Source organism: Notothenia rossii (genome assembly GCF_949606895.1).
Source record: "Notothenia rossii genome assembly, chromosome: 7".
In the NCBI taxonomy this organism is placed as follows: Eukaryota; Metazoa; Chordata; class Actinopteri; order Perciformes; family Nototheniidae; genus Notothenia; species Notothenia rossii.
Genome location: NC_136905.1, coordinates 37,190,112 through 37,213,404, shown reverse-complemented (window position 1 = coordinate 37,213,404; position 23,293 = coordinate 37,190,112). Strand labels below are relative to the sequence as shown.

At 39.5% G+C, this 23,293-nt stretch overlaps 1 protein-coding gene across 1 annotated transcript in view; it reads left to right on the top strand.

Annotated features, from left to right (window-relative positions):
* Positions 1-23,293, top strand: part of LOC307047203 (glutamate receptor ionotropic, kainate 2-like) — a 344,882-nt gene that overhangs the window by 308,204 nt on the left and 13,385 nt on the right. Inside the window, 1 exon segment of the mRNA XM_079693992.1 lies at positions 18,595-18,845. Coding sequence (XP_079550118.1) covers positions 18,595-18,845 — 251 coding nt within the window.

Below are 23,293 nucleotides of genomic sequence, written 5' to 3'. Positions count from 1 at the left end.
GCCTTCCTGAGATCAAGGAAGACAGCAGGGCTCATGTCCAACATGCATTTAACCTTTTCCACAAAGACACAGTTAGCTGTCTCAGTGGAGTGGTGTGCACGAAAACCAAACTGCATTGGGTGGAGTGGAGCGAAACATTTATCTAAATGTTTGGTGATTAGTTTTGGCACCCATTTCTCAGCTATCTAAAGCCTCTTACACACCAAACTGACACCAAACTGACACCAAAGAACACGTCCCGACGGAACGTGGCCTCACGTCTCTGCGTCCTGGCCATGTTTCGCACTGGAACACACCGCAAAGACTTCAGCCGACATCCAACTTGCACGTACGAACTGCACATGCGTGAGTGGCAATAACTCTCCTTACCAGCAGGCAGCGGTATTCGTCATTGAAAAGAGACAACAACTGGAAGACAGACTGCGTGATACACCGATAGAACAAGAACATACTGCATGATATAAACAAACAACAGATAGCGTGTGCGTTCCATTTTCCATCTACAACGAGAAGCTCATGGGGCTTTCCCGAACCTGTGTCGAGAGCTGGAGTTAAATTAAATCTCAGATTTGCCTTCTTAATAGTTAGTCTTAATAGGGTCCCTCACTTCCGTTTCGCTTCTCATGCACTGATTCGCTAAGCTGAACAGCCAATCAGAGTGATTTCTTTGGCCGACGGCCTTTGGCGGAAGGTGTCGGCACGGCCGAAAAGACACGACGGTGCAATACACACCAATCTGAGTAGGGCGACACAACGCTCATCGACGGCCTGACACCTATCGACTTCGATAATCGGCTTGGTGTCTAGCAGCTTTTAGAGACACAGGGGAGGATGCTGATAGGTCTATAATTGGACATCATTGCCTTATCCCCAGATTTAAAGATCGGTGTCACCGTGGCCACCTTCCAGGATGATGGAACTTCCCTTGTGCTTATAGATTGATTCACTAGCATAGTAATTGGTTGTATTCGACCGTCAATATGTGTTTTTATAAAATTGGTGTCTATATCATCTGCATCCCTAGCCTTAGAACCTCTTAACCCTTAAATTATATTTTTTACCTCAACCTCTGTGATCTCCTCCAGGTCAAAAACGGGGTTTGTATCCACAGTCGGGCTAGGTGAGACCTCAGATGGCGGGAAGAGCTTTGTAATGTCCAATGCACTATTTATGAAATACTCATTAAGAGAGCTGGCCAACACGGCAGGGTCTTTTATCAGGGCATCATTTATTTTTTATTCTAGAACATTATTTTCCTGTTTGGTATGTTTACCTAATAGTTTATTTAAGATTTGCCAAACGTTTTTTACCGTTACCTTTCGCACCTTCAATTATATTGATGAAAAACTTAGCTTTGGCCTGTCTTATTGTTTGAGTTACCTTTTTACGAGCATGAGAGAATTTCTGTCTGTCAGTGGATAGTCCGGATTTCAAGCTCTGCCTTAGTAGTTGGTCTCTAGATTGCATTAGATTCCTGCATTGTAGATTCAGCCAGGGAAGATGATGTTCCTTCCTGTGCCTAAGGCACCCTCTCCTTGAGAAGGAAGATTACTGTTTTCACCAATATCTCCAGAGGAGAGAGTGTCCCCCCAATCAATAATTTTCACTGCATCCATAAAACGTTGTTGCAGATTTTTGGGGATAAAGCGAGAAACCAAGTCAGGGGTTTTAGGTGTGGCCAAGAACCTTTTTTTGTGAGTTTCCTGGTAAAAATAACAAGATTATGGTCAGAAAGACCAGTCAGGAAGTTGTAGGTTTTAACTATTCTGTCAGCTTTGTTAGTAAATAATAAATCTATCATAGTTTTGGAGGTTTTGGTTATTCTAGTTGGTTGATCCATTAGTTGTTTTAAGTTGTGATTATCCCCGATCCGTTTTAAGTTCTTTCTATTTTGTTTTGTTTATATTTATATTTCTCACATAAAACCCCCTCCGTTTCTCTTCAGTCTGTCCTTCCTAAAATTATATCCTGACATAGATACAAGAGTGGATGGTTACGACCGTTTTAGCCAAGATTCCGATATTCCCAAACAGTCAATATTGGACTCAAGGAGGAGATGTTCTGTTCATGTTTATTACAGATGCTTCGGAAATGTAAATGTCCACTGAATAGTCCCTTCGGCTTGCACCGAGGATCCCACACTATTCAGCTAGCCAGCCTCTTCTGAAGCCAGTCCGGTGGTGAGAGAATCTCCGCTGCTAGGCTGCTACTCCTCGGCGCGGACCCGCAGTTCTCCGAATGTGTGGAAGTTACTTTATTAGTTACTAAATTATAAAAGTAACTAGTAACAAGTTACTTTACTTTACTTTACTTTAAAAATAATAACAATACAAATACAAGTTTTTGTGTTGTTTTTTCTGACTAGTTCTCTGAAGGCAACAGACTCGACCGTTGCGATGGGCAGCATGTCCTCAACAAGATACCTGGCAATCTATTTAGTTGACTCTGGGTGACATGTGGCGATTTGAAAGAATCGTTTTTTGGCTGTTTAGATGGTGTTGCTCCATCTGGGTCACTGCCGGTGGTTGAGACGGTGGGGTCTTTGGCGACTAGTTTCTATAGCCCCATGTACATTAGTTATGTGCTTCAGGAGATTGGCATTGCTGTTATTCGATGTGGACAATGCTTTCTGTCCTGCACACAGTTTACATTTTACCGTAATATTTTGTGCGTCCTTTATCCCCACAAATTGAAAATAGTGGTTATATTTCCGAATTGAAAATGCGCTGCTGCTCTCGCTGATACTTGCATCTGCCATAGTGTGTGTGTGTGTGTGTGTGTGTGTGTGTGTGTGTGTGTGTGTGTGTGTGTGTGTGTGTGTGTGTGTGTGTGTGTGTGTGTGTGTGTGTGTGTGTGTGTGTGTGTGTGTGTGTGTGTGTGTGTGTGTGTGTGTGTGTGTGTGTGTGTGTGTGTGTGTGTGTGTGTGTGTTAGCATTAGCAATTGTTTGTGTGTCTGTGTATGTTCCCCATAAGGCAAGACCCGCCCAACTCTTTCTCTGATTGGCTTACCCTGAAATGTTACCCCGCGTTAACCAATCATCACTCCTCTCTGGTTACTTTCACTTTTCCATGGTGCTGTGAGAGGACATCGCTGTATTCGCCTGTAAGTTACATCTGCAGGGAGATTCGGTTCAGTTCCATCACATAATGTAACGCAGTAACGCACCCATTTAAATCACAGTAACTATAACGGCGTTACTTAATGGGAATAGGTAACTAGTAACGTTATTGGTGACCGCAAAAAGTAGTTGCGTTACAGTAACGCGTTAGTCCCAACACTGTCCAAAACACAGCCTGGCATATTTGGCCCTGTTGTGATCACTTCTGGAATAAAACATAGTAAATAATGAAATACCCAGACATTTTGATATGAAAATGGCCACATTTATACCTATAAATCTATAATCGGCAACAACCAAATATCATCACCATCATCTGCCTTCTGTAATGTCTACACCGAGGATAGATGATATCTGGTGGCTGTTTCCTCGTGACGAATCAGGGAGATGTCCTCTGGGACTGTGAGTGTTGGCAAGGTCGTGCTGCTGTTTGTGTATGCTCCGCTGGTCAGCCACACAAGGTAATTTGAGTGACTGTTTTGCTGTGTGTGAAAACAGTGGAGGTAGGCTATATTTGCTTTGGGTGATTGCATTTCTTGACTGATGTGCTCCGTTTGAAGGTTTGCTGCCGTGTGTGTGCAATTTCCTGCATGCATTTGCGTGTGTGCCTATATACTATATCTACCCTTATGCAATGTGTGCATGTCACTGAAAGACAGAAAGGTAGCTTTAAAGGGTGAGCGTAATAAAGTGAAAGTGGGGGCTGGCCTGTGGCATCGCACAGACTGTCCGTACCGAAGAAAGGAGCGGTGTTAGCATCATTACTCCCTGGTGGCCCGTTTACAGGCAGTCAGAACAAGGTATTTAAATTGCTAATCCTACCCTTTTAGTACCCTTTACCATATGCAGCCTGTATTCCCATGTAGCCGGGCCATTTACCATATATCTCATTGACTTGAACAGAGAGTAGGTGTCGGCCTGCATTAGCACTCGGGCGCTGATAGAGCCGCAGCACTCAGCGAACGCCTCATGGCAGCTCCCTCTGCTCTGTAATGGACAGACTGAGATCACCTCCCAGCTGTTAGTCATAGCTCATTCTAATGGTGTGTTTACTACATGAAACCTCTGCTGGCAGCTTATGCTGACTCTCAGGACAGCGTTTAAACATGAAGGGGCGTTGTTAAATGAAAAGACGATCCCGAGTGAGACAAGAGAAGTCACTCGTTTATGAAGTACCTCTTTTGAATCCACAAAACAAATGCCACAGGTAGTGAATCAGGGTAGACACAAATGAACGACAGAAAGCACACTACAGACAATATATTTTTTCCAGACTTGATCCGGACTAGGCATGGCGAAACAGAACTTACTGTTCATGACAAATAACGACATACAATGATCCATCCAAGACTAACAGAAATGTAAATATATAATTGAATACAAGCTTAAAATAAAAGGGGATAATGTGCAGGTGCACAGGAAGTCAGGTGACTGTAGGGCCAAATGGGAACCGGTGAAACTGAAATTCCAAATCGACCCCTACACCCACCCACTTCAGCTCAGTTGGCGTGTTTGCCGCCACATAAAGTGCCGTTCCAAAACAACTATTGGGGAGTGGCAGTTGTAAAACCCTCCATCGGCCCTGAGTTAACCACCTACACTACCTGACCATGTCCAACGCTGCTTGTGTTTGTTATTATGGAAATAACCAGATTAGATAACAATATATTCCTTTGTCAACACGGAAAATTCAATATCTCGCATCAGACCCAGTGACAGTAGCGTGGCTGTCTGCTGGGATCCAGGTCGGGGAATGTCTTTCGTGCACAGTCTGGAGTTTGAAGCTTGGATTAGTTCTCCTCTTTTCTCTCTTCAGGCTTTTGTTTTTGGCCGTGTTTACTGTTCTGGATGTCATGTAGAGGAGAGAGGCCCCTAAGCTGGGTGTTAAAACGTGTTCTTACCAACTTTCCTAATGACACCGTGTTTATGCGCTGTTTCACACATAAATGCAGCGACTGCCTGTACAGAAATCTTTAATCTGCCTATTGTGAACAGGGTGGGCAGCCACAGTCTGCTCCTCTACCCTGCTGCTGTCTCAGGAGGCGCTTCTCCAACCTTTTAAAGGATAAGGCTTAAGTTATTCTCCATTCTTCTTATTTTGAAGAAATCTTTTGAAAGGACCAAAACCAACAACATGCAATATATTAGTGAATGACTCCACTTTTTGTAGTTATTGCTACATCATGGTCGCATCTTTTCACCTAAAAGATGCGACCGCTAAGCTAAAGGTGGCTATTTTTGCCGTGATGACACTTAATAGAAACCGAGAAACTTGAAGCAAATTATTATGAGACGTAGAAGCTTTAGACATTCATCAGTAGTGTATGTACTGACGTATTTTGTGCTGTGGAACAAAAAATGAATATCTCGCTCAGCTTTTGTTAACTACAGTTTTTCACAGTAGCAAAATCTGTAACTTCAAGGCGAGGGAACTGCAAGTGGTAAATTGCTAACTCATTTCAGGGTTTAACGACTCAATCCTGCACCACTTTATCGAAGGACATGGTCTGAGTCAAAATAAACTACAGTGTGTTCATGGTAACGAATTGTCCCACAATCTGTAATCTGCCCAGTGTGCAGGGTGTGCAGCCATAGTGCTCCTCTGACCTGCTCCAGTCTCAGGACAACACAGTCTCACGGCATTTCGTGTTAAAGCTTTTATTTAATCGTTATTTAAACGAAAAAACTGCGAAAGTCGTGTTGGTGAACACGAATCAATAGATTAAATACATTTCGTGACTATAACACGAAATACCGTGAGACTGGGTTGCTCAGGAGGCAATGCATTATGCAGCATCCTCCTCTCTCTTTTTCTCTCTCCCTGATGAGTATCAATCTTCATTTAGCTTCATTAAGCTGCATTAATCAAACAGTGTTAGGGGGAAGTGTGTGTGCTGCGTGTCAGCAGGCTACGGTCCCTCCAGCCGCTCTGCTGCTGCCCGCCAGGCGCCTCCGCCTCGCCTCATAAACCGGAAGCCGGGAGAGCATTTTGGGGAAATAGGACATCTCCAACGTTGTGACCTGCGGCGACTTCCCCCATGTCAAACCTTAACCCACAGCCTCCCATCACTTTACCACCTCCCAGGCACACTCTGGGGTGTGTGTGAGAGAGAATGAAAGGATATTAGACAGAGAGCTCACACTTAATGAAGACGCATACATACATTCTTAAAAACACGAGTGCAGTACCTGTTTGGGATGTACTGCTGACAGTACACATCATGAGTGATAAAGCTCCATTAAGTGTGTATGACCCAGGTTTGATGGACACCACATCAATCAGAGTCTGGAATCACATGTGACAGCAGACCAGTGAGGAGAATTCACAATTATGACCGAAAAAAGGAGGCATAAGAAAAGTGACATTACTGATGCATGTGAAAAAATCATTTCTTTTGAATGCAAACTTCTGATTTGTAGCACAAAACAAGTATTACATATCTGAAAATTATAAAACACAGTCTTAAAGGCCATGTAATGCATCTAACACAGGTGTTTTTTAACATGTAGTTTAGATATCACCAGAATAAAAATAAATAAAAATGTTTAAAGTTTCGTCATAATTAAATGACATATACGTTAAAAACCGATGTTGGTTCCGAAGTTTGCCGAGTACGCCCCCGATCACTCCCGAACGAGCGGTGACGTCACACGTGGCAAACATTGCCATTTGATCAAATCAGTCCGAATGGCAAGCAACGCGATAACTTCAGACAGCGACAGCGACAGCGATCATTCAAGCTCAGATTCGGTGGGTTATCTGGATACAGTTACAGAAGTAGAGAGTGAACCAGCTAGCCTTTCACTTCAAGGCATCTTGCCTTATAAGTACGAGCCTCCTGCCCAGCAATCGAACAACGAGGCAGAAACTTGTGAAAGAGAAGCGGATTCCGCAGCCGGCGAGACTCGAGTCGGCAATACTGAATGGTAAATTCTGTTTTATTTAATTTGACCTGCACTAAATGTCGATCTTAATTTGTCATCTGTTCCTCACACGTCCGGCAGATATTGTTTTGTTTTTTAATGTTATGTACAATATTCAGGTGTACATGTCAATGCTGTGAAAGCATGCCCACTGCAGATGAATGTGTATGCTGCAGAGAGATCTGGCAGGTGATGGAACAAATAGACAGTTTGCAACCTACTGACCAGATAGCAGAGTCCTGCATCGGGTCGGGTATCCGCGGGTACCCGACGGGTGACCCGCAAAAAAGGTGATTTGCGGGTGGTATTTTTTCAAACGCTTTTTTCCGGGTTCGCTTCTGGGTAAAACAAAGATGATGCGGGTCCGGTTGCGGGTGTTGCATAATAAATATATTTAAACAATAATAATTTAGTTTAATGTTTAAATCCTCAGACCTCTCCTCCGCGTTACCGAGCATAATCATAACCTCTGCAGTGCATCTATCTGCTGCTGAGCGCACCACATTCTGAATGGCTGAGGTGAAGCTCTCTATAGGGGAGAATACAGCATTTTCAATAACTCTTCCTCAAGAGCGAAATCCAACGTCTGGGAGGCTTTTGGTGTCATCCTAGATGGAGAAAATAAACAACATCCCAGGCTTTTTGAGCCAAATATGCAACTGCGTGTGTTAATAATTGCACGTTGTCACTGCTTATAGGCCTATATATGCGGGTTCGGGTCGGGTTGCGGATCATGTGCCGGCGGGTCGGGTCGGGTTGCAGAACTAATTGGCAATATGTGCGGGTAGCGGGGCGGGTTCGGTACTGCACGTCACGGGTGCGGGGCGGGAGCGGGTCTTGAAAATCAGACCCGTGCAGGACTCTGCCAGATAGAAGACACCGACGAGAAACCAAGGTGCATTATTAGCCACCCAGGCTTTAGAGAAGGCTGTCTCAGTGTTTGGACACTGAAAATAGCGTATCTTCAATACAAACAACAACACAGAGCAGTTGATGGCCCACTACACCAGTAAGTAAATATTGATTGACCCAACTGCCTATTGCAGCTTTGCTTTCATATAATACTTTTAGTCGCTACAGATATGGTACACTTTTAAAGATACCATTAAACTCTTTCAAGCAGTCAAAAACAGCTTGGCTTTTATTTTTTCTGTGTATGCAAGTTCAATGTATGCTTGGGAAAAGAAACAACTACACATGTGAGGAAATATATAAGAGGTCTATGATTCTGTCAAGCAGTCATGTAAAACCTCATATTTATTTTGTACAAGTAAAATACAAATATCATGTTATAAGCCAATTTGTAACCATTGCTACATAATAGTACTACATAACATTTTATTTTTCTCCAAATATATTTATAATCTGTATACTTTTTTTTCATTAGGAAGTATCGATATACAGCTTATCGACAGTTTGTACGTTGGTGCTGGGGTGTACTCGGCCCAAAAATCAGAATCCCGCTGCCTGCATGTGCTGTAACCGAGATACGGAAGACTTACCCTGAACCGGGAGGCCGCTATCAGGGATTTCAATGGCCAAATCTGTAATTTGACATAAGTCATGCAGCTGAACTGGTTAAAATGGTTTCGCATGATGTAAATAATTTACAAAGTACATCATTTACAATATTATTTTTCCAAAGAAACATGTAAATAAAACAACATTTTCCAAATCGCAAATTTGTAAGATTGTATTAATTTACTGTTTGATAAATAAAAAAGGGTTCTTTTGTTAATTTTTCACTTGTAACATTTTATCTTTATTGCAGTGTACATTAGTCTATTTTGGTATATGTGCGAGCCCACAAATAATTAAAAGTGGTAAAAATAATAAAGATATTCAGACGTAATTCATTTTTGGCCTTACTTATTTCACTTCAACTTTTATATATTTCAGTCACTAGGCAAGTTCACTGTACTCTGGTGACATTTAGCTCAAGCTGGCATAACACCTGTAGTAACTTAATTCTGACCCGAGTTTTGTGCACAATCTTCCAGCACCCATGATCAATGTTTATAGCAATCAGGAAACATTCACAGCTCACAATTACACATCGCTTCCCCATCATGAATTGTTAGATAAAAAAAGTTTAGCGAGGTCCGGTTACACATATGTTGAGCGAAAATAGCGGAAGGATACAAAACAAACAATCCAGACGGGGCTGGTGTTTGCCACGTGTGACGTCACACAGCTGGGTTAATGGCTGGCAAGCTTTTTGCTACCGGAGCGGAATAACACGGGAAAGTGGCACACATTTCATGTTATTTGGGGGGTATTTATGGAAAGAATCATTGATGTTGATATGTCAAATGAAACAGTGGAAAGTGATGAAGCGATTTATTAACACAGAATAACATTTATTTTGGACATTACATGGACTTTAATGAAAAATGCAGATATTATTTTATGTATGTAAATATTCTTAATGTCACCTGCAATAATGTATTATGATTTAAACCATCATTACTGTTCATTTAAATCTATTACTATTTTCCAATATACAATCCAATAGATTAATATTTATAATATTTGATAACCCTTATTAAAGGTAATCCCAAACTCAGGATTCAGGGTGTGTTGTCTTTTTTAAATGTTTTAAATAAAGCTTCTCCAGTAAATGCATTGCTCTGTTCAGAGCTTTTTATGGGCAGAAATCAAACGTGTCATATGTACCGCCCCGATTCCAAAACTCCTTATTCAGATTGCATCGGTAACACTTATCCAGGCTTGGGAGAGTGACTTTAAAAAAGTAATCCGTTAAAATGACTAGTTACCTGTGAAAAAGTTTCACACTATAAAAGTAATGTTACCTGACTTTGTTACTTTTGGATTACCTCAATATCAAATTAAATGCCAAAAAACACAAGAGAAAATAAATATTGATAAGATGTTTTTTACATAAGAGTATTATGTAAGACAACTGAACAAGGTGACTGTGTAGAAAAGATATTTAGTATAAAAAATGTTTTTATAGGAAAACCTGCCTTTCATTAATTATATTAACACAATTTAAAAAAGCAGAAATCTGAGCCGACAGAAAATGCTCCATTTTAGTTTAATACACACAGTTAAGTTCACACACACTATTGTACAGTATGAACATATAGGTTCACCTACAGAATTAAAAGAAGTGAAAACCATAAAGCAGATTCAGGTAGAATCTGATTACATATTTTATCATGTCACTGTAAGGAACTACAGTTACCTTTTTTTGTATCCTGATTACGTGATGGCATTACATGTATTCAGTTACTCCCCAAGCCTGGATTTATAGCACTATGAAGTTTAAAATAATTGAGACTGGTTGCCAAATATATTTATCAGACAGAATATAAAACACTATCAAAATCCTCAGGATATATGAAATATTTATTTGCTTTTCTTTGTGATTGTTCCCGGTGTTAGCATGCAAATCAAATCTTTGGATGTTTTACAAAGAGAAGCACTAGGTGGGCTAAAAATACACATGTTCAGAGTGTAAGACATCGCAGCACATTTGAATTTCTAAAAGGTTTCCTTCATTGAGAGACAATGCATCAGGGATCTGTGTGCTATTACTCCACTTTGATCTGGCAGATAACATCTATGTGTCTTATTCTGGATTCAGAGCGGCCTGTCACTTCGCTCCACTCTTCCTCCACTGGAGGATTAAGTGGCTGCTTTATAAGCACACGCAGCTCACAAATTAACATATTCTGTTAAGCACTGACGAGGAGAACAGCACATTTCTCCATCCATCAACCAGGGGAAAATCAGGAGGAAATACCAATAGATGTTCATGCATAGTGTCTTTGATGACACTTTAAGTACACCTTCTTTATTACCAAGCAATGGGTGCAGTATCATATTTATATAAAAAATATCTTGCACGTTTATACAATCTATTTTAATTTATTTTATCTTTATTGGAGATAATACTTTAATAATTTATGTTTATATAATATTTTTATTTTATTAATTTCTTCGAGTTTATATATTCTAAAATAGAACATGGAAAACCAATTTCCAACTGGGATTAGTCAATTATTTCTGATTCTGATTCACACATAAGCTAAGTGTCCTTATTTTACATTTCTTTGTCCTTATGTGAGCACATATGATGATAACTACATAAATTCCCATCACGACTACGAGGATAAAATAAGTGAAATTAGATTCTGAGCAATAATGACTTTCCTTCATGTAACATTTAAACAACTACATTTGTGTTTGAGTATTAAAACTGTGTGTTTTATCTTAATATAATGCCTTACAAAATATATTCCAAGCCAAATTCTCTCTTGCTCTGTCGGAGAGGAATCCATCAATTAGTCAGCATCAGGATGAAATGGTCACATGAGCTGCAGCTAACACCTCCGCCAATTTAGCAAAAGATAAAGAGATATTCAGATCTTCCCACTGACATTTCATCTAGGAAGCCTAAGAAGTCCTCTTTAGAGCTTTCCTGTAGAATATCCAGTACTCTTTTCCTGTCTATGAGGTCCAAGTCCTCAGCACTAGGGTAGAAGAGTTTATGGTTGCAGACATGCATTGTTCTCACATCTTGGCCTGTATCCTCCAAAACAACCTGGTAATTTAGGGGTCCAAGTTGTTTAACTACCCGGTAGGGACCTTTCCACATTTGGCGAGCTTTGCTGTGAATTTGTCCTTCACACTTGACTGAGGGAAATTCCTCATCCAGACCCTTGGTTTGGGTTTAAATCACACAGTACTCAACCCACCGGGTAAAGTAGTCCACCACAACCAACAGGTATTCGTGTCTCTCAGGACTTCTTGGTAGGGTGCCCATAATGTCAATACTTAGCATCTCATTAGGTGATTAGTTGGTGCAGGATAGGATCTTATTGCTTGGACTTTGTCAGGATCAACCCAGATTCCTTTTCCAGAGACAATACGACCAAGATATCTTATCTTGGACCTTCTTTCGGAGGGACTGGGTTTGGGAGACTTGGTCATCGAACGTCTGGCTAAAACTCCAGTATCCTGGTACAAAAGTATACTGTGATCGGTTCATAACCATAAAAGCTGTAGATCAGATGCTGGAGAAGCAGGTATACCTGAATGGTACAGTAATGAAGAACTCACTGAAGCACTGTCAAAGCTACCAGATGACAAAACCATGAAACAGCAAGGAAGAGGTGCCTCAGCATCAGTTACCAAGGGAGATGGTGTGGTGAAGTGGTATGACAATTAACCAATTTAGATTATTTCTTCTGTTCAAGATGAACAGCCAGAAGATACCCTCCAGCGATTGTCCAAGAGTGACAAACACTATGTGACTGCCACACGACCAATTAATGTGCATGAGTATAACTCCAAGATGGGTGGGGTTGACTTGGTAGACAGGATGATGAGTTACTACCGAATGAGCGTTCGAACCAAGAACTGGACAATTCGGATGCTGATGCAGTTCACTGACCTCACTTTAGCCAACAGCAATGCAGTTCCTCGAATTTTGCCTGACAGTGTCTCAGACTTGGCCAAGCGTGACACTGATGTTGAACATGTACAGGAAGAGAATGCATACCTTTCGCTAAAAGGCAAAAAACATCAGGTCACTCCAGTACCCGTGTCTCAGTCCGAAAAACCTTAAAAACCCAATGTGTTGCAGAAAAAAGACTGCCCTGGAAAATCCTGCATGGTGTGTGACATGTAATGTGTTCTTACGCTTGCACAGTGAACGCAACTGTAATAAAAGTCAAAGTTATTCAAATGTGTAAATATATGTTATATAGCAATGGAAACATGGCACAAGACTCACATTCACATCAACCTACTACTCTAGGGCGACTGTGGCTGTGAGGGAGTGTAGTCGTCTTTCAACCAGAAGGTTGTGGGTTCGATCCCAGCCCATGCAGTCAACATGTCGATGTATCCTTGGGCAAGATACTTAACCCTGAGTTGCTCCCGATGGCATGGCCAACGGTGTGTGAATGTTAGGTCCTAGAGTAAGGTACACTGCTCTGTATGAATGGGTGAATGACATGTAGTATGTAAAGTGCTTTGAGGGGTCTTAAAGACTGGATAAAGCGCTATATAAGTACAGTCCATTTACCATTTACTCTGGTTATGATACTACTGGCAGTGATATCAAAGTGAGGCTGCAACACTCTCTTTACTTTGTTGACTTGAATTTTGGATGTTAACAGTTTTGGTATGCAGCATTTCTCACAGGCCAATAGGTTTGACTTTTCAGGCATTGAAATAAAAGTGTTGTACTTTATGATAAACTGGTGACTTTATTGTGTTACAGTTACAGTAAATTAAACCCATTGTTCAGATATGAGGACATTGGTTTTTTTCCAAAACAACTTCCTGTTCAAAATCGATGCTTAGGTTTTATACTTCTTAGGTCCTACTAATCCCGAATAGCCATGAAACGTTAAAATTGCATACCTAACGAGTATAAACAAGTATGTGTGTAGGAAAGTAGAAACACATATGAAGACGATGGCAGAAACCGACAGTATAGGATTAAAAAATTGGAAAGAGTGTGTAAAGACGTTTTGAGATTTGTAACGTTTGTTAGAAACAATAACAAAATGGAAGTACTGTTTAAAAAAAAAAAAGACAATACAAAAAAATACAAAGGAGAAAAAATCCATACTCAAAGCACAGCTTTCAAGTTTAAAAACCTAGGATTATAGAATGTATCATAATGAATGTGTTTTATCTTTGGCTTAATTGTTCTACTTTAGCTGAACATTGTTGATCTTGTTGACACATGTTCTAGCCATGGACAACATCCTGTCATCCCAGGTTTGCTTTTTGGCCCTGGGGGGTGGAGACAGGACAGGATGTTGGAGAAAGTTAGCTGTAGCAGTGGAACAGTGAGGTGGGAGCTGTTCTGATGATGGAGGCTTTATTTGTAGAGAAGCACTTTGAACTGAACCCATTGAGAGACAAGGAAGCAGGACGGATGCACTTGAGTTCATTAAGGACCTCGGAGGATGGAGCATCAAGAATGCCGCTTCAGTAGTTGAGTCCGGATGTGATGATGCATTCATCAGAGTAGAAAAAATGGTTGGAATTGATTTATTCAAGAAGGATGTTGAGGTTTTTATTTAAATGAAACCAGAGGATTGGAATGATCATGTGACACTGCCGCTCTGACTTAGTGACTAGACTAACAGATCAGTTATTTGAACAGAGCACAGAGGCTGTATTTATGGGGCACTGAAGTATCACAGCCGAGAGCCAGCCGTGTAATGCCATCTGCTTCTCTGTATGAAAATACAGCAGGATCTGACGGTGTGCCTGTGTGTTTTACAACTCTAATATAAAAGCAATTTGCAAAGGCACAGCATTGCTCCATTTTTAACTCAGTGGGTCAGGAGGTACTAGACCCACTTCATGATGGTGTCAGTGCGTGTTATGACACTTTCCCAAAGCGTTTACGGCACAGTCCTGCCTGTACGACACCACGCTCCTGTTTTTCGTATCTCAGTGGAGGTCTTTCAATCCGTTCTGATCGGGCAGAGCCAGCGCGGTCTCAAGGCCTCCAGCGTCTTTGTCGTAGCGAGTGATTCATGTGACGCACAGTGGCTTGTTGTCCCACTCCGGAGTTGAAGGAAAGGTATCTACTGATGGCAATGAATAACTTTAAACGAGAGTGCAATTCTCATTCAACATCACCATGGTGATAGATGCTTTTGAAGCATGCTGGGTGCTTGCTCTGGAATACATCGTCAGATAGCAGAAAACCCTCGGGCAGAGATGAAGGACAGGAGATGTTAAAGAGTGTGAACACGGCCTTGTGACTGCAGCCACACACAGTCCAGGGCTGCGGCTCAAAGCTTTGTGGGGGGGGCTGATCATTGTCACCACTCAGGGTCTTTTGGGTCATCCACTACATAACACTGTGGAAAACCAGCTCTGCATACTAACTACCAATCCATGAGACAGTGGAGCTAGCAGAGATGGCAAAAGTATACACATCATTCACTCCAGTAGAAGTACAGATACTCGTGTTTAGAAATAAAGTAGAGGTACTGACTAGACTTCTTTACTCAAGTAAAAGTACAGAAGTATGGGCTTCAAAATGTACTTAATTAAAAAGAAGCCATAACTACCAATTGTTTTATAGAGTCAAGCTGGTAACTGGACCTCTCTTTACATTAACAGAACAAACTTATATTTAAAATGGTCATACTGTCATTGTCATCGTCATACATACAATGATCGCGCTTTTAGGTTGGAAAAGGCGTACGATGACTCACTGATTGATCACACCAAAAAATGTTTGGAAAATGATAGACATAGAAAGTACAGGTATTTGTGTTAAAAATGTAAGGAATAAAAATAGGAAGCTGCCAGAAAAATAAATAGTGGAGTAAAGTACTGATACCAGAAAAAGAACACTAAGTACAGCAACAAAGTATTTCACTACTTCCCACCTCCGGGAGCTAGCCAATTGATAATTTTTCCTGTTGTCATATAAACATATTTTCATCCACCGTGCTCCTGGGAGAGCACATCCTAAGTGTTTGTGATAATAGGTGTATTAGTATTTTAAATCATTCGAGCCGCATTAACATTGTGATTACAGTGTATCGGCTGTACAGCAGGGAAGTTTCCTTTTTTTCTTATTTTTAACAAGGCTTTATTTACCCTTCAGGTTTAATCAGGGATCTTGACATGTGACTGGCTTTGATCAGCAGAGCAGAGGAAGGTTCTGCAGAGCTTCACCTGAGTGGAGAAGCTGCTGGGAAAACAGAAGAGAAAGGAGGGGGTGGGGGGTGTCATTGAGCGTTCTCCAGACATCTCACAGGCAAGAGGGAATATTTCAATGCTCGCTTTGAGGACGTTAACTTATTAAGCCAAGGTAACAGAAAATGAAAACATTAGCGCAGATTAACCATGGCAACGGGTCCTAATCAGACAGCTATGCAGGGAGAGGAGATATGAGCCCACAGATGTGTTGTAGCTTCGTTAGTTTAGTGATGTTGGGCCCGTGGGAGCAGTGAAATGATAATGCGAAAACGTTAGCGTTAATATTTTATAATGTTAAACACGAACAATGAAATATACTGGAATGCAGAATGGAATTTACTGAATGCTCACTCAACTATAACACTATAATAGTTTATGTTGATTCAATATTATGTAAAGCAGTTTGAAAAACACAAACAGTTATCCAATTAGAGTCAATGTACTTATTTAAATACATAATGGGTATATTTAAAGGGTAACCTTTTTACAAAGAATAAGTGTTATTTGTTCTCCTGTTATCTGCATTAAGGAACACTGTAAGACCTAAATGCATTAGAAATGTTTTAAAATGCATCATTCTTTACATATGTATGTCAGCCAAAAGGAAGGCAAGTCAAGAAACAAAGCTAGCAAGACACAGTCAATAGCTACAGTGTATGTATTTTATCAAATGCTTTTATTTAATTCTTTATACAGTATATGTTCTAAGTATTCTCTGATAAATGATTTAGTGATGGAGGCAGTGGAACCAGTCCCCCAGGAAGTGAGCAGACACAACAGTTAATAATAATAATAGATTTAATTTGTTAGCGCTTTTACAGGTGCTCAAAGACGCTTTACAGATAATAGTGAAGAAAAAATAAAAGAGAAGAAAGGAACAACAAATAAATATATAGCTAAAGTTAAAGTCAAATAATACAAAAACAATCACACATTAAAAGCCAGATTGAAGAGGTGAGTTTTTGTAAGTTTTTTGAAGGTGGTAAGGTCGGTGCAGTCTCTGATGGGTTGTGGGAGTGAGTTCCAGAGGGAGGGGACAGCGACGGAGAAGTACGTCATTGAGTCCAAAATGACTCCATTCCCATTAAATAAAGTTCACATAATGAACGCTTGAGTAGCCCTTTTAAATTATTAGGCTCACAGATACACTAAAAGATTAATCAACTTTCCCTCACTATTTATTTGGCTAAGCCAAGACCGGAAGTGAAGGAACGGTTTGGAGGTGGGGCTTAAGGAAAAGTTCACGGTTGATCCGGGTAGTTTTCTGATCCTGTCAGTCTTTTTTAAGTTATGCCACATCAAACAAGGCCCGTGCCTCAGGTATCATCTCATCGCTTCAATGCGATGAGTTGATTGTTTCTTTTCTTTCTAGCCTTTCGATCCCTTGACATCCACACTTAGCCTTAGCCTTGTGTGGCGGAGTTAAACTCATGTAATGCAGTCACAGCTGTGTTTTTGTAGAGTATTTAAAAAATATTGAAAAAGATCTACCCAATCATGATCAAAGACCAGAACCATCTGCTAAATGTGAAGCAAAAAACATGAAGAACAAAAAATGCCCAACAGGCTGGATCTGTGTACAGCTACCGCACGCTAAAAGGTTAACCATGTGGTATAGTAATTAAAACACACAGTAGACTGAGTCATTAAGGAAAACAGATTAATGACATTTGGTTTGTGCTATTATGCTTTAAAAATATTAAATACCTGCATTTGCTAAATGTATTCTTTTTACAGGTTCTTAATTTCTGTATATGAGTAAATACAATATGATACATATTGGTGGTCATGCAACAACATTCTGTTAAAACAATTAATTGTTATTAACCATCTGAGTCTGCTATTAGCTAGATCTCGAGCATTGCCACCAAAATGAGTCTGTAAGAAGCATAACTGTAGCAGTAGTTACATTGAGGTACTGTTCAATAAAGAAGGCATTTATTGGATTTTCCTGAGTTTGAGTACTTGTGTTTAAAATATAAATAAAAGCATCACAGAGTAATACAGTATGTTCGCATTCAGCAGCTGAATCAAAACATATCATCCCCAAGGTTTTTTTATAGTCTGTGATCAATAAACCAATCTTTCTAATTACATGTAAAAATATAACCTAAATTTGACTGTATGATATTCCTGCATTGTATATGTTCCTTTATTTGAAACGTTCTATTTGTTTTACGTAACATGCATTGACTGTGAAAACAACATGTCTTTTTGTATCAAACTGCTCTTGACCACTCAGTGTATCTCTCTTACCTAAGAGCAAACACAAGAACACATTGGTGAATCCCATAAGTCATAGGTATTACAAAATAAGAACAAAGCGTGGGTACAAAGAAAAACAAGAGGAGATTTGGTCTTATGTTTCTGAATCTTTCAAACACTAAGCATGGTGAGTTTAGGAAAGAACAACAGCATATCATCTATATACTATTATGTAAGTAAACAGTTGTTTTTCTAAACAACGCTGACCTTTTGTCCATATTGCTTCAGGGGGTAGTAAATAAGATAAGATATACTTTATTGATCCCAAATTGGAATTGTTTTCTTTACAGCAGCATGATAAAACAAGGCATTGCACATCATTTGAAAATAAAAAGTAAAAAATAAACAAATAGAAACATCTCAAAATAAAAAATGCTATATTTCCAATTTGACCGTGAAAACAAAAAAAAGGTGGACTATCAGACAAATAAACACTATGAAGGGCCAATTACAGGTAACAAAATGTTAAAGTTGTATATTATTTACAAATCAGATGAAAAAGCTATCAATAATCAATACAGTGCTCTATGTTAAGTTGCTCGCGCTGAACCCGTGTGTTTTGGTCCTTCAGGCTCTCCGTACCGAGATAAGATCACTATAGCCATCCTGCAGCTTCAGGAGGAGGGGAAGCTGCACATGATGAAGGAGAAGTGGTGGAGAGGAAACGGCTGCCCGGAGGAGGAGAGCAAGGAGGCCAGCGCCCTGGGGGTGCAGAACATCGGGGGCATCTTCATCGTGCTGGCTGCCGGACTCGTCCTCTCCGTGTTCGTGGCCGTGGGGGAGTTCCTCTACAAGTCCAAACAGAACGCACAACTTGAGAAGGTAAGAAATACTCCTGACTGTTCTTTGTTACTTACAACAATGATAGCAGAATTTCTTACTATAGTCACATATGCTATGAAATGCATTGTCTCACAGCAAATACATGCAAATGCTAAGAAAATGAAACAAAATATATGCTAAATAATCACACTATAATTACATTGCTATATCATATGCAGCAAGATAAGGGTTGGTTTCTTTGCATTTATTCACTTAGGCCCAATGGCGACAACGAGATAAGAAACGTGAGGAATTCTGCTGTCACCATGGATCCAAGCTAGACTTTAACCACCATCTCAAATGACCTCAAGAAAAACTCCAGAAACTTGTTTTCTGTTGTAATCTAACATGATCTAAAACTTCCCCAAACTATTGAACTGTTTTTATTTGTTGACACCCCCGAGGGAATGGGAACACTAAGAGCAGTTTAATAAAAGGAAGTTTGAAATGCTGGCAGTAATATACAGCTGGATCACAGGCCCTTTGCTCTGCTGCATGACCCATGACCTCTACACACACATCCACTAACCCCCCCCCCCCACTGCTGCTGCTGTCCATCTCCATCCTGCTATCAATGATGCTCACTGTGCATATCTGAGGCATTCAGCTCATCCCCTAGAGCTCCCAACACCATACTGACACTGAGAATGTGCTGGTAGAAACGCCTGCACCATCAGAGAAATAATTGGGGCAAGTATTGAACATACATAATGGGTGAAATAGTGAAATATCTCCATGGATATATTTACTTAGGTTGTCATAGATGCTCAGTTTTACATACTCAATACACTTGTTGTAGGGCAATAATCATAATATCTATCTTAATCCAGACCTATTCAGCTGCCGATCATACACGGCAAAAACTGAAACGTTGACTTTAAATAAATGTAATTTTCTCAACAAATTTCACATTAGGTCAATAATATTAAGTTGAACCCAACATTGTATATTTGAAATTAATATTATTGCTTTCAACTAACCTGATGTTATGTGAAATCTGTTGACACAATACATTCAGTTAAAGTCACGGTTTAGAACTGCTTCACTCATTTTAAACCATGTCTCATATAGATGCAGCTGATACAATGGATTATAATACACACAAATGTTGTGTGAAATTAATCGTTTTGTACATAACGTATGTCCTCAAACGTGACACTGTAAATGTTTAGACATTTTTGTCACAATTGAAGGATATATTTACTTAGACGTTTTTATACGAGTGATTTTTGCATTAGCAGATCAAATAGCAGCCAGTTTATACTCGGCTGAAAGACTTATGGTGAAACAGTAGAAGCACTTTAGAAGCACATTCAAAGCTAACTGTTAGCATTAAGCTATGCCAATAAATAAAACAAATGTGACACTTTTATTGTGTTTATTTATTTGTATCATCATTGTTAGTCATTACTGTGGACAGAGCGGCATCATGCCAACAATATACATGTATCATGTTTGGAGGTGGAGAAAGCCATGTCTTTTTTCGTGGAGACAAATAAGAAACAAACACAACAGAAGGAACTCTACATTATTTTAGATTAAGAAAAAGCACATTCTAAAAAAACATAATAAGGTAGTTAATATATTGCGTACTGAATTAATAGTTTTATAACTTTCTGCATAAGCACATGACTTATATACAAGTTGTATACATTATGTTATACGCTGCTGACCAGTTTAAATACTGCACAAAATGTTAACTTAGTATATATAGTATATCTAGATCATTTTATACAACTTAATCAAAACATTTTTAGGAAGCTTTTTGTATATACTCTAATGTCAAACTGTCAGAGGCGTGTATTGATTCTTAAGACATATCTAGTTCAAAAATGTTATACAATATTTAAAGGGAGATTACCCAAAGAACAGTTATCCGATAGTTTAAATAGACAGTATGCATGTTGTTCTGTCTCTCTAGAAAAAAGAAGCATTAATTATATTCTGTGGAGCTCCACGCCACTTATCCTGGAGAGTCCAGAAACAGCCTCCTCTTACATCTGATGCATTGATTGTACAGAGTTCAGCGTGGCCCACTCACCCTGTATCGATTGAACAGATGCCTCTGGCGTGTCATTATGAACAGTGAAAACACTCAGATATGCTAACATGTAATAAAACATACATATAGTTTAAATACTGTGAAGGCCATGGCCCCAGGCTTACTCATGTTGCTTTATCACAGTAATGTTTACCTGCTTATGGGTCTATGAGATCATTCTATTACCATTATTAAAAAGTGAACGTGAAAAGGCATTTCTGAAGAAAATACATCTAAAACATCTTAGATGATGATTATATTTGTGTAAGTGTTTCCCTCTACACAGTTGTGCAAAATAAGATGCATAAAAAAATGTGTATATTGATTAAATCTGTTCAAATATTGGATAAACATGTTTTCTTAATGGAAAAAAACGATTTACACATGTGCAATAAGTCTTAAACATGGATTACTGTTGTTAATAAAAGTAAAACTCTTTTAACTGCAATTAGAAATTGTTTTGTATGAAATTGAAATTGTTATCTTGGTGTTAACGGTGAAATAAGAATTCAGATCCCAGAAAAAGGGTATGTACATGATTTTCGTATTCAAGATTTGCATTTTCAATGTTGTGTTCACGTTGAAGAAACACATTGTATAAGTGCATGAACAACTGCGCAACTCAAGTATGAATTCATTCAGAGGAATGGCCAAATAGAAGACTGGTCAAATGTAGCAGGACAATCCCAGGCATAGCATCAGCAAACCAACATATTTCTGAAATATACAACAAGAAATGTTGGGCAAAACACTTCAAGGGGACATTATATGGTGCTTCAGAGAAATATAATCTGCCCCTGATAAGCTTATTGTCCGTTTTTTTATATCTGTCAGTACGGTTCCCCTCAAGCATCATATAATGTACACCATGTGTGGTACATGGTGATTGGGGGTACTTCCACTGGTGTTTTCTAAGATTGGAGCAGGCAGTCATGTAAGCATCAGTGTTCCCAAACATAATAACATGTTTGTTCATCCAACAATATAATGGAGCAGGTTATAATGGAGCATGTACAGTATGAGGGTGAGCTCCATAGCAGCAGTGCTCCAGCACACGGTAATTCCTACACAATGTAATCCATCTATTCAGAGTGAGGTAAATAAAGACGGAAAGGATAAATAGACCCAGCAGGCACCTCACAGGCAGAACTGATAGTCTTTTTACATTCTCAAGGTTTCTTCATTCAATTGACAACATACCCCCCTGTTTTAAACCTTCTACAACACATTGCTTGCACTTTTGTTTCACGCACAAATGCCCCCACCATCACATGTTATGCACTCTGCTATGTGGACATACCCTGGATTGGAGCACATGCAAGTGGGCAGAAATTGACAACGGCACATGTTTGCTTTGGATTGCTCACAGTGATTTAATTAGTTTTGTACACAATAAAAGTATTGTGTAGTATCCATAGAGTAGAATAAAGTAGGGTTCAACTTCCAATTTTTCGAAAGCTGTTTAGAAGCTGCTCGTGTGCTAAAAAAAACGCTTCTGACTGAAAATACTTATTTAGCCCATCATGGAGGACCAAAGCTCTCCACTAAAACCTGAAGCTTCATTTCTGATTCTTAATTCCAGATGTAGCTTCTGGTCTATGTAGACCACAATATTTAAAGAAATAAACAATGGTTAAGGTATAGCTTAGGTTGTATTCTTGCTGAGTTTGAATAAAGGTCATGATTACAGTTTTCAAATAGCAGATATTAACTGTTGGATTGAGAGAGAGCATGAACTATGTTGTACACCAAATCCACATTGCTACTGTTTCCTGCGTACGCACTAAATGATGGCACAGGAACTACAAAGTGGACAGCAGATTAGCCAAAATCTTTAGGCAAAATGATCTGGTGCCCAATCAATACGAGCATCCATAACCAAAAGCAATGCTTACCCCTTTTCAGCAGGGTTAGGGTTACAGTATAACAAAAGGTAAGACATTATTGCTGGGGATATAAACTTTCTGTACTAATCAGTCCTATGACTCTGATGGTAGAAGTTGAATTAGAGGTGCTTACATACGTAGGTTACCACAGTTGGGTACAAAGTAAGTATTGTGGCCATGAAAGACATGTTCCCCTATTAAACACACACCTATATTCCAAAAGAGTACATTCTAGGAATACATGTATGGATGTTTCAGAAAACAATTATACAATACAACTATAATTTACAAAGATTTTGTACAGTTTTGGACTGGACGATAACAATTATAACAGCTGATTATGACTCAGACTTTTTGATTTAAAATACTTTTTTTTTAAAAAGCCAATAATTAAGAAGACAAGATGTGTGTCCAACCCTAACCTCAGCCTGATTTTAGTCCATATATCCATTTAGAAAAATAAGATCCACTATGATGTGTAGTTTGTGCATCTCACAGTCCAGTGCTAATCTTTATCAGGC